The 12446-nt window shown below is 42.3% G+C and overlaps 1 protein-coding gene across 6 annotated transcripts in view; it reads right to left on the bottom strand.

The window, feature by feature from the left end:
- ANKS1A (ankyrin repeat and sterile alpha motif domain containing 1A) overlaps window positions 1-12446 on the bottom strand; it is a 180965-nt gene that overhangs the window by 103213 nt on the left and 65306 nt on the right. For 4 of the 6 annotated variants that reach the window (XM_040473255.1, XM_040473256.1, XM_040473258.1 and 1 more), the window contains exons 2-4: window positions 7049-7129; window positions 5130-5286; window positions 3023-3085 (exon numbers count right to left, since the gene is read on the bottom strand). In XM_040473255.1, the coding sequence (XP_040329189.1) occupies window positions 3023-3085; window positions 5130-5286; window positions 7049-7129 (301 nt within the window). The remainder of the gene's footprint in view (window positions 1-3022; window positions 3086-5129; window positions 5287-7048; window positions 7130-12446) is intronic. The other 2 variants (XM_040473257.1, XM_040473260.1) reach the window with 1 other exon arrangement.

Below are 12446 nucleotides of genomic sequence, written 5' to 3'. Positions count from 1 at the left end.
AACTGTATATAGCTTGAATCTAGTCATGAGGAAATAGGAGACAAATGAAAATTGAGGGAAAGTCTACAAAATGACTGGTCTATATTCTTCAGAACTGTCAATGTCACACAGGTCTCTGGGCAATGGGTTAGTGTGTTCGGCTATTAACTAAAAGGTAGGTGCTTTGGTCCCACCCAGGGATGTAATGTTTGCGGTTAAAAAAAAGTCCATGTCGCGAAAGGCTAAGAAGGACTGAGGCATTGTTCCAGATTATGTATGATCCTGGACTGGATCCTGGAGCAGGAAAAAAAATTGCTGTAAAGGACATTATTGAGGGAACTGGTGAAATATGAACACAGATTCAGTATCAGATACCATGATTGTATCGATGTTGAATTTGCTGAATTTAACAACTGTACTGTGGTTATACAAGTGAATGCCCTTATTTTTTTAGGAAATACAGGCTGAAGTATGTGGGGTTAAAGGGTCATGATGTCCATGACTAAATATCAACTCATCAACTACAGCAACAATATACATATATATTTGAGAGACAGAAAATGTGCATGCAAATGTGACAAAATGTTAAAAATTGGTGAATTTAGCTGAGGAGTATAATGCAGCTTGTGGCAATGTTTTATAAGTTGAAATGTTTTTTCAAGACAAAAAGTTTTCTAAAAGCTTGCTAGGTGATTCAGATGCAATCAGACAAGCTGATCAGAATGTGAAGACAACTGGTCGAGACAACTTCCGGGTCTCTTCCGGCTCTAAAACTCAATTATTTTTAAGTGTACAGAAAAACAGACCTATCCTAAAACTAATTTGACTGTTGCTCACCTTATGATACTCAGATTAAGTTAAAGTTGCTTTAAAAGGAGCAAATGAACAATTTTAATAGTTCTACCTGCTAAGGATGACCTACATTCTGGACTGGTTTATGCTGACTTGCTGAAAAAGGAAAGGCTCCCTATGTCGAAGAGGAAGATGAAACCTCATGAAAACTACCTCTGCTCCCAGGAAAGGCACCTGAGACTTCTTAATTTCTACAGGTGTCTGATGAGACTTCGCACACAAATGTACTTCCACAAAACAATTCCCAGACACAATCCAGGTCAATAAAAACCCACTGAACCAGGAAAAGAGCCAGGGAGGTTAGATTTAAACTAGCTCAAGGAGAGTTTGCATTCGTAGCAAACCCCAAACAGCTTTATCCCTTAATGAAGTACACATCATTTGGCCCTTGGGTGGGGTGGGGGGGGGGGGGAGGGAGGCAAAGGCCAGTATTTCCAAAAAGAGAAGTTATGTTCTTATTCCATTTAGACCAATTTTCTTTTATGTGTGGGAAATCAAGGGATAAGAAAATGTGCTTTCAAGAACCAAAGACTTACCCTTTAATCAGAGCTTTATAAAAGCTAACTGAACTAACCACTGGGTGGGAAAACGGTCACTTCAAGGTGCCTCACCACAAGACAAAACCCTGAAGAGACTGAGTGAGGTTTCATTAAGCATCAATCCATGAGTAACAAAGAATGAATTCCAAAGTGCCGTTTCAGAATATTACTAGTTACCAGATAGTTTTACTCAGTATACATTATCTTAAACTCCAAAACAATCCAGCAAGGTAGATGGTACACCCGACTTTACAGAAGAGGACACTGAGACTCACAGAAATTAAGTAACTTATTTAAGTCAACAAAACCAGTAAGTGGCAGCACGGAATTCAAAGTCAGGTCTGACTTGAAAGATTATGACCTTGACCCTTCAGAGTTTTCTCTACTATACCATGTCCAAAACAAGAAGAAAACTATGATAGGGCACCTTCCTATTTTGAAAATTAGAAAGCAGAATTTAGAGACAGTGGGCCAAACAAAAGCTAAGGTGTTCCACTACCCCAGATCAAATGCTGCTTCTCCACCATCAAGGTCCAACAGCTGAAGAAAATGGCCTATAGAGGCTGCCTGGATCCAGCCCACAGGGAGCTTTGTTTGCTAAATCAGTATTTCTCAAAGAATATCTGCCTTGCATTGGAAATGTACAGAAGGACCTTGTGTTTCCCTTCCCTGAGGCTATTGTATTCAGATCAAGTGAAAGGCAGCTACTGTGAATAATGCACTGACTCAACCAAACTCCAGACTGATGCCAAAAAGCAAACCTCACCTGAACGAATGAAAACTCGGCTCAAAACCAGCAGGTGAGAGCACGGAGAGAGGCTCACCATCACCAACCCACAAGCTCCGCCTCCCGAAGTGGTGAGGGCTGGAGGGGCGAGGCAGTTCATCACCAAGCATACCGAACCATTACTCGCCCCGGCCTCACAGGAGGGAGACTCGAGGCCAATGTCCTGCTTAGCCCTGCGACTTCATTTCCTATTTTGGAGCCCTTCCAACAGCCAAGAATGACCAAGCAGCGAGAGAAGCTAATGGCTGGGGAGAAGCAACTGAGGCTTTAAAGTCCCAGGCAGAAATGCACAAACTCAAGGAAACGAGGAAGGAGTTGCGATAGCTTTTAAGAGTAAAATGGAGTCACTGTGCCCCTGTCCCCAACATCTCCACTACCAGCTACTGAAAATGAGATTCCACTTCAAAGCAAAGAGAGAAAACAGACTGAAAATTTTTTTCATCTAACAAGTACAATTTAATCATTTTCTGTGCTTCTTATAAAGTAAGCTAATGTATTTGACATCTTGTCATTGAATTTTGAATTCATTTTTGAATTTAAATGATTTTAGCAATCACAATGATGAATTATGCATATAATATGGTTCCTTCTATTTTCCCATTTTGGCCATTTCTAAGCTTTTCAGACATTCCGGGAAAATCACCCAACCTTTCCAGAATTAGCATGGGTTTTAAAAATAAAACCAAAACCCACTGAAGTTGCAATTTCCCATTCCCAGACAAGCCAAAAGCAGATGGGCTGAAGCAGACAAAGTCAGGGAGACGATGAGGAGCCTGAGTGGATAAGAGTGGAAGCCAGAGAGGACCAAAGAGGGGGTGCAGCTTGGAGAAATGATGCAGAGAAATCCTGGCAGCAAAGTACACACCTTGGCATTGATATAAGGGTCAAAGGGGCCGTACTTTTTGAATTCTTTGATCTCAAGAGCATTCTATAAAAAGGAGAGGAAAAGAAAATGTGATGATAAAGTGGATGAAATACATCAAAGCAATGCCCAGCCCTGAGGGGGCCCAACACAAGAACAACCTGGATGTGCCTTCTGGGTGCTTGGAAAGGAAGTTAATGGGGAAGGCAGCCTTAAGGGCACAGCACACATCACCCCCTCTTATCCAAGCAACCAACTGGAACCACATTAATGGCTTTTAAATAAATCAATGTGGTACTATGACCCAGATCCATTAGGTCCTTCAAGCTACTGCAGACATCTTGCCCAATCCCTGCCCCACCCACCTGCCTGCCAGATACTCAAAACACCAGGCTGGTGTCCCACCTATCAACGGATACTCCAGGCGGGGGGCAGCTGTGAGCAGGACAAGCTAGCACACTCAAGTGGCTCAAAAATCCAAGCAGCTGTGTTCCAAGGCAAAAGTGAGCAAAGACAGGATTAGAAATGGTTGCCGAAAATTTCTTAAATGAGAAGGACTTTAATGGGTGACTAGATTTTTCAACATTGAGGAATATTAGTTAAAAGCAAACTTCCTGGGGCGCCTGGGTGGCGCAGTCGGTTAAGCGTCCGACTTCAGCCAGGTCACGATCTCGAGGTCCGGGAGTTCGAGCCCCGTGTCAGGCTCTGGGCTGATGGCTCAGAGCCTGGAGCCTGTTTCCGATTCTGTGTCTCCCTCTCTCTCTGCCCCTCCCCCGTTCATGCTCTGTCTCTCTCTGTCCCAAAAATAAATAAACGTTGGGAAAAAAAAAAAAAAAAAGCAAACTTCCTTGTAAATTTCCTCCAGATAAGAGAAATTACAATCACTTTAGCCAGGAGGAGTAAAACTGCATTTAGCTTCTAAAGAGGCAATTCTAGAGACAATTTTCATTCCTAATGTTAGAAAACAAACATCCTCATTGATGATCTTAAATTTCTGTTGCTCACCTATCCAGAAAATTTAGCCTAAAAGGGGAAAGGGAAGCTGATGAACAGCTACACACGTGCAATCTCCAAATTGAGAGATTTGAGAGCATCGCTTTAATTTTCTCAAACCTCAGAGTGGAGCCGCCCTTCTCTGAGTCGAAGTCAAGCTCTTAACAGCTCCCTGAGAATATGCAGAGCTTTGCTGATAGGCTCGCAAGAATGGTTTCTTATTTTTTGAGGAACAACCCTGATCTAATTCTATAGGTAATTTAACAACCTCCTCTCAGCAAAGTCATTAGGCAAATAGTCCTGAGCTTCCTGAGAGGAGTAGCATCTCTCCCATTCAAGCAACCAGGAAAAGAACGTGCTTCAGTTCAGAGCAGACAGGAAACCAGAATGGCTTGTCACACAGGGAAAGCCTGTCTCCTCTCAAATGGACACACACTCTCACATCCAAACTACAAGAAACAGTATTTTATGAGAGGATTGTCTAGAACTTGCATAATGCAAGTATAATTTTTTTATTTTCTAAGAATGATCTCTGCTTTGTCAAAGCATGGTCACTCTTAAATCCACATTATGGGACCTCATGTAACTAGTTTTCATTCTGTTGAATCACCTCTGACCTCCACTCAGATGTTTTTGTGAGCTCCTTTTTCAGCACCGGCACGAGGCCTTCCACCTCTGCCAGTTCTGATGTAGGTAAAACAGCAGCCAGGTTCACACAGTACTGAAGCATACGCGGCAGACTGCTGTGTACCGGCTAGAGTTGCACTGCCATGTTGATGGCATAAGCACAACTCATAATTAACTGAGCCTGCCAGTTTGGAATGGCCTCGAAACAATTTCGCAGGATTTGCATTATTTCCGATTTTGCACAGGAGGTGTTTAGATTTTTATTTTTATAGCACTACACCAAATCTGCACGTTCAAAAGCGTGTAAAGTACATCCTCGGGGGTGTAAGATCCCCCTGATGCATTGGGAGAAGTGGTGCTGGCAGGAGGGGAACCATTTGTGGGGCCTGGAAGAGCTGGTTGCCTGAGCTGTACACACTATGGAACTGAAACAGTGCTGGGGCCAACGTTGGGCTGTAGCTGAATGGAAGAAGCTTCTCTTCCTTCCGACCTGCTCATTGACTCTGGTGTGTGAGGGCCCTTGATGGATGAGCAACCGCACTATCTGGGCATCTCCTTTCCAGGCTGCCAAGTGCAGAGGGTAACAGCCTTTAGAATCGGCCACGTTGGTCAGCGCGTCGTTCCTCAGAAGAACCTCAACCACATCCCTAGAAGGCAAAAATCAATCATGAGTTTGCAGAACCAACAGCTCTTTACATTTGTGCAGCACAAAGCCCTTTCACAGATATTCTCTCACGTGGCTGCCCTCTCTCTACCTGAGCTCATCACCCAGTCTCTTCCTTTTATGCCATGAGCTACTTGTACAGCTGCTGATACGAGGCTGAAACACCTTCAGCTGAACTACAATGACTCATCACCTCCCCATCTATCTAGGCTTTCTAGACAATCCACCTATACTCCATTATTCTGAAAACATCTGGCCCCATTGTCTAATAAACCTTGCAATGTTTCCTTGTTTGTGATGTTTAAACAGCATTCGGGGATAAAATTTACATAAAAGTAGTCGTGCAAGACAAATATCATTATTCACATTATTCAGAGCATTTAGTGATGTGGGAGCTAAAAGCAGACAGGCAGAGCAGAATTAAAGTTGTTGTGAACATAAGCCAGACACATCTGGTATCATTTGATACGTCAAAGAAGAAGGACTTGGCTTACTTCTTGGTGACACTGTTAATCAAGCTGATGCAAATGCAGAATTACCCCCATGCACACGAGGTCAAAGAAAACCCCCACTGTAAATAACAACGGCATCTGGAGTGAAACTTGGCTAACAAGTTGCAGTCACTTAAGTTCAAGATTCACTTTAATTCAGGTCACCCCACTAGTTATGGGGGCAGGGGGTTCCACAGAGTTACTGTCAGCTTTGTCTAAGACAGCTACAGAAAAGACATAATGATCACGTTCAATATACTTTAGAAAAGTGTAATGTACAAGGGAACGATCATCACCTGTTTTTGGCACATCAGAGTCAATTAGGCTGGGCCAAATATCACACAGGTGTTACAGAATCCCTCAAGGTGGTGAGGGCCCTGCTCCTTGCTCAGCAAAATCTAAAATGGTTCCAATAATCCCTCCTCATAAAAACTGAACCTCTACTTCTTATCTCCTGGAGTATGAAGCCTCAGAATCTCTATAACACCCTCTGTTCTGTTACACTTTGGTTTCCATTCTTCCACATCCTGGCCGATCTACTCACTGCATCCACTACTGTGCCTGCCCCGGGGCTGAGCCGTCACATTCTCTCTCACTTGAAAGGCAGTGCCCTCAGGGAAAGGCTGCCAAACCATTTGAACCTATGTCATCTTCTCTCAGACTCCCCCTGAAGCACAGCTTCTCCATAAAACCTGCTGCACAAACCCTCCCCTCAACAACTACTACCAATACCTAAGAGAATTAAGTAGGCCATATGGTTTATGTACCTTTCCCCTTAAGAATGGTTCCTGTTGTCTACCAGGCCTACTTTATGAGGCAAGAATGGCAGGCAAGAAGACAGAGTAAATAAATAACTAACTCCTTTAGCAGAAGGGACCAGCCAATCTATTTTCAGTTTACAAAGGTACTGGTTACCTAACAGATTACCCAGCCCCTTTATGACCTGGCTGCCCCAAATGTGACCCTCATATTCAGGTCATTGTGTGGGACTGCACCATTTCAAAACAGAAAAGGACAAAGAGCAGAAAAAGGTAAAACTTAACCTTTGGTTGGAGTTTTTTGGGGGTGGAGTAGAGAAGGATGCCTAAATTATACACTGAAGAGAGACTTGGGAATTCTGGATACACTAAATTTAGTTTGTTTTTCCCTGTTCCTCAACACTACGGCTTAGTGATCCTTTATAGGAATCAAAAAAGACAATCCGAAAGCCTGGGTTCTGAAGGGTCGGGTAGGAATGTAGCAAAAAATACTTACTTATGGCCATTCAAAGCAGCATGGTGTAGAGGTGTGTACCCAGTGCTGTCAACACAGTTCACGTTTGGCCCCCTCCAGATGCTATAGAGGAAGTAAAGGGGAAAAAAAAAAAGTTTAGAGCCAGCTAGCTACTTAGAAAATAATTCTCTGTGGTGTTTAACCAAACTAGTTACAGTCACATGATTCCCAATAAAGGACAGAGGCTATTTACGCAGAAGTGAACAGCACTGAGGACACACGATCATTTGCAGAGTCAGGTGTCAAAACAACAGTGTCATCATTTAAGAGCTTGCTCTTCTGTACCCTTCTCATCATTTTTACTTTTATTATTTTTTAAAATTGAATCCATTTTCTCTTCCGGCATATGTTTGAACTCTGCTCTATGATAAGTCATTTCTGCTCTATGATAAGTCATTGAAGTGTTACTTTTTTTTTTGAAGTAAACTCTATTCCCAACCTGGGGCTTGAACACACAACCCCAAGAGCAAGAGTCTCATGCTCTACCAACTAAGCCAGCCAGGTGCCCCATGTACCCTTCTCACGTTTAACTACATTATTCACATAGTCTGGGAATCATGCCTCTGAATACTTCCAGGATTGTAAGAACAGTTCATTAAAAGGCCATCAAAAGTATCACTGAACCAACCATTCAGCCAGTCAGAGGTACTGGACACCCACCTCTAAGCTGGTGACTGAAGACTCAAGACTGACTCAACACAGACCTACGGATAATCCAGATGAATTAACCAGCAAGAACCAAGATGAAAGAACCCACATTAATAATATAAGCACCAAGACACATGTGTTAAGACACAAGAGACAACTGGTCTTTCCTTTGTGAAGGTCTTATTGCTAAAAAGAATAACAACAACAAAATCTGTAATGTGAATGCCTTATTTGAATCAGAAATACTGCACTAGGAAGGCTGCAATGTCATCTTACTTAATCCTCAAAGTCTTAATTCGTACTTCTGTTTCACACCTTACTCCACTGGCCAGAGCTACTAAAATAATATTAAGTAGTAGAGGGCTGCCTTGTTTTGTCCTTGCTTTTAATGAGAATGCCTCTATCGTTGGTAGTCTGTATGAGGTAAACACTCTAACATGTAAAGGAAGTATCTTTTTTTTTTCCTTCTAAAAATGTTATTAAAAATAGTTGTTTAGGGCCACCTGGCTGGCTCAGTTGGTGGAGCATGCAGCTCTTGATCTCGGGGTTGTGAGTTCGAGACCTATGTTGGGTGCAGAGATTACTTTAAAAAAAACATTTTTTTTTTTAAATAACTTTAATTTAAATGCATTTTCTGCATCGGTGAAAATAATCACAGTTTTTCACATTTAACCAACTAATATGTTATTATCAATATGTTTCCTAATAATGAGCCTTTCTTTCATTTCTGCAATAAAACTTACTTGGCCATTATCCATTATGTCCATCTTAGTGAACTGTACTTAAGAGTATCTACTTGAGACTATTTTACTTAGGATTTTCACAACTGCATGCATAAATGAGGCTGATCTAAAGTTTCTGCTTTTTGCGTTATTCCTACTAGATGGGACAGGTGTTAGGCTTGGCTCACAGATCAGCTGGGCAGCTATTTACCCACTTCTGTATTTAGGAATCACTGGCATAGAGCACTAAAATGATAAAGAATCACCAGTAAAACCATCCGGGCCCAAAGACTTTATGCTCAGATGTTGGAGGCTGCATTACTTATAACAATAAAATTTTGGAAATAGCCCAACAGTCTATCAATAGAGAAATGATTATGATGAAGAACTACAGTACAGAGTAGAACACCATATTTATATGCTTATATTGCTATGTAATAAGAAAAGAGATGAGGGGCGCCTGGGTGGCTCAGTCGGTTAAGCATCCGACTTCGGCTCAGGTCATGATCTCACAGTTCGTGAGTTCAAGCCCCACGTCGGGCTCTGTGCTGACAGCTCAGAGCCTGGAGCCTGCTTCGGGTTCTGTGTCTCCCTCTCTCTCTGACCCTCCCCTGCTCATGCTCTGTCTCTGTCTCAAAAATAAATAAAACATTTAAAAAAATTAAAAAAAAAAGAAAAGAGATGATAGTATAATGTTAAAGACAGAAAAAGAAACAAAGTGGTTAATACTGTATAGAAAGAATCTATAAGCGAAACTAATCAGGATAGTGGATTCAATGCATAAGTTTACTCCATCTCCTGTCTAAAGTTCTATGAAGTACAGAAACGAGTCCTACCCCTACACCACAGACGGGTAATAGACAAACAGAGTCAGACAAGAAAATAAGAAAAGATTCATCAAGTAACTGACAATGTTGAGAATTCCTAAAAAGCAGAAATCAGACAAGGTCAGCTCTACAGAGGCAGAGCCTGGAAGAATGAAATTAAAATAATCACACACTGGGGTGTCTGGCTGGCTTGGTCAGGGGAGCATGCGACCCTTGATCTTGGGGCTGTGAGTTCAAGCCCCACACTGGGTGCAGAGATTACTTAAAAATAAAATTTTTTGAAATAAAAGAAAGTAAAATAAACATACACTACTTTTCGCCAATCAGACTGACAAAAATGAAAACAAAGTGTTTATAAAGATCAGGAAAACAAGCACTCTTCTATACCACTGGTATGAGTTTGAATTGGTGAATTCCTTCGGGAAGACAATTGGCAGGATCCACCAAACCAAAAATAGGCATTCACTCTGAGCCAGCATTTCCACTTCCTGGCAACCATTCAACAGAAACACTTGTACACATGCACAAAGACACATGCTTGTACAGGACTCTGCTTCACCACCAGAGCAAAAACTAAAAACTTCATGTCCATCAGTAGGTGGGCAGTTAAATCTCAGGTGTGCCCATACGAAGAATTATATAACCATTAACAGTAACAACAAAGGAAAGAAAACAAGTTGGACCGAAGTGTCCTCACATGGAAAGATTTCCCAAGATACACTGTGTTAGGGGAATGTGAAAAAAAAGAAGGCATCGTGTAGTACACAAAACATGAGCCCCTGCTTTAGCAATGTGTATGTACACGTACACACGATGGATGGTGATGTGAAGAGGGCTCGCCAAGTGTTGACAGTGGTTCCCTCTGGGAAAGGAAATGTGTGCTGGGGGAACCTACAGGTGATGAGGAGGGACTCTCACATTCTGCTCTGTATTCTACCACACTGTTTAAAACCCAATGAGAATGCATTCATGTATTTTTATAATAATTTTTTAAAAGAAAGAGGGGAAAGAATCTATGCATAGGGAAAAGAAAACCAAGAAAAACATCCAACTGTTAATGATAAACGGTTGAACATATGTGATCTGGGCCGTTTGAATGGGCATGTCTATATTAGGTTTAAAGCCTTGAGATACATTTTCAGTGAAAAGAGAAGATACACATGCTTTGATATCTAAGTTATTTGTTCGTTGTCAATTAAGGATGCTGTGACAAGGTCAGGAGCCTGAGGTACATCCTGGTAACCCCCATCCTCCATTAAGCTTGGATTCCTACAGGAACTTCCAAACAAAGAGTTAAAAGCAATCATACCTCTTTGTCACCCATGTACGATAACCTTATTTTCTAAACCGAAAACTGTATGCCTATGCCTGACAACGGTGAGTACGGCAGTAAATGAAATGGGTCTGGAAAACCTAAGAGGTATGGTTTTCATACTTATTTTCAAACTGACCCCCCAGACAACACATCATCATTCCATTAAAACACAGGTGACACCTAAGAATCAAAAAACAACTCGTTTGCCCCAAATCAGTGGCAGATCCAAAACTCCCATTTATAGAGTTCTTGCCATTTGGCCAAACAAGGACTTGACGATCTAACTGGGATGACAGGATGAGGTAAAGATGCATCAGTACAAGGCTGGAATAATAATCTGACAGCAAGACGACCGGAATAAAGCAACAGGGCTAGAAAAAAGAAAATACCAATAATGGGCCACGCAGTCAGGAGCACAGGTTTGGCAGCTCCTCAGACCCCCTCAGGAATGTGCCAGCTCATTCCAACGATCTCAATCCAGGTCCTGAAGTGACCTGAGAACTAAGCTTTAAACTGCCCTTGCTTTAAAAAAAAATGTTTTTTTGAATATTTATTTTTGAAGGAGAGAGAGACAGAGTGTGAGCAGGGGGGAAGCAGAGAGAAAGGGAGACACAGAATCCAAAGTGGGCTCCAGGCTCTGAGCTGTCAGCACAGAGCCCGACGTGGGGCTCGAACTCACAAACTGTGAGATCATGACCTGAGCCGAGGTCGGACGCTTAACTAACTGAGCCACCCGGGTGCCCCAAAACTGCCCTCCCTTTCAGCAAAAAAGGCAGGACTGAGCATGCTCTTTCTCTTTCTAACTTTTACCTCTATGTCTCTGGTTTAGAGGTGATTAAGCTTGGGTGTCCTATACTAGCACTAGAACTCCCTCAACACGATTTAAGAAGACAAGGAAGAAAGATAAGGACTTTCCTGCATTCAGCGGCAACATTTCCAACTAGTAAGGTCTTCCGCCCCTCCCCTGTTTTTTCTCTAACTAGCATTTTGTCTAAATGCCCATCTAGAAATCTGAGGAGATGGGGGCTATATTAAATAAAACCTAAATGAAAACAGAGAACTGTAATCTCTCTGCTTAGAATTTTAGCTTCAAACAGGATGGTAACATCCCCCTCCACCCAAGTGTCTTCCTTTTTGGCAGCCCAAGAAAAGAGCTATTTACAATCTGGGTCTTCCTCTCTATCACAGCTGTCCTGTTAGGTTTTTCTAAGACATTAAGTACCAAAGGGCTGCTCACCAACAAACAAAGGCAAAATAAAACACGCCAAGAAAACCAGAGGGGGCGAAAAACGGTCCAGGAGATTCTTAAAGTTTAACCTATATAGATCGTACAGAAATGCAATGGCTGCCTTCGACTTGTAGAACAAACCGTCGCAGTATCCTTGATGGGTCTTAGAGGAGTCCTAGCAATCCGGCATGAAGCAACTGCACAACCCAGGTGAAAAGCTGAGGCTCCATAGTTAGCCCACCTAAGTTATTCAAAACTTGCCTCTACCACTGCCAGTTGCAATGACAAGTCACTTAATTCTCCAGATCTTTCTCTGCATCTGTAAATTCTACTGTGATAGGCTCCTCAGGGCTTAAATGGCTCATGGAAACTAGAACTAAACTGGTTTGAACCAGTTTAAGTGCATTAGGGTTGAGAAGCCTAAGACGTGTCACAGCAACCCAACCACATGGACATGATGCCAGAGCACAGCAAGCCTTGCCTTCTGTGACTCAGAAACACCCAAATTGGAGATGGCATCTCAAGACATTGGAAGGGCGCCTGGCTGGCTCAGTCCGAAGAGCATGCGACTCTTGATCTCAGGGGTTGAGAGTTTGAGCCCCATGTTGGCTGCAGAGATTAACCAATTAAATAAATATAT

This window comes from Herpailurus yagouaroundi, unplaced genomic scaffold (assembly GCF_014898765.1).
Source record: "Herpailurus yagouaroundi ecotype Mexico unplaced genomic scaffold, PumYag 139, whole genome shotgun sequence".
Classification (NCBI taxonomy): domain Eukaryota; kingdom Metazoa; phylum Chordata; class Mammalia; order Carnivora; family Felidae; genus Herpailurus; species Herpailurus yagouaroundi.
Note: the sequence above shows the minus strand (reverse complement) of the source record. Positions and strands in the feature narration are given on the sequence as shown.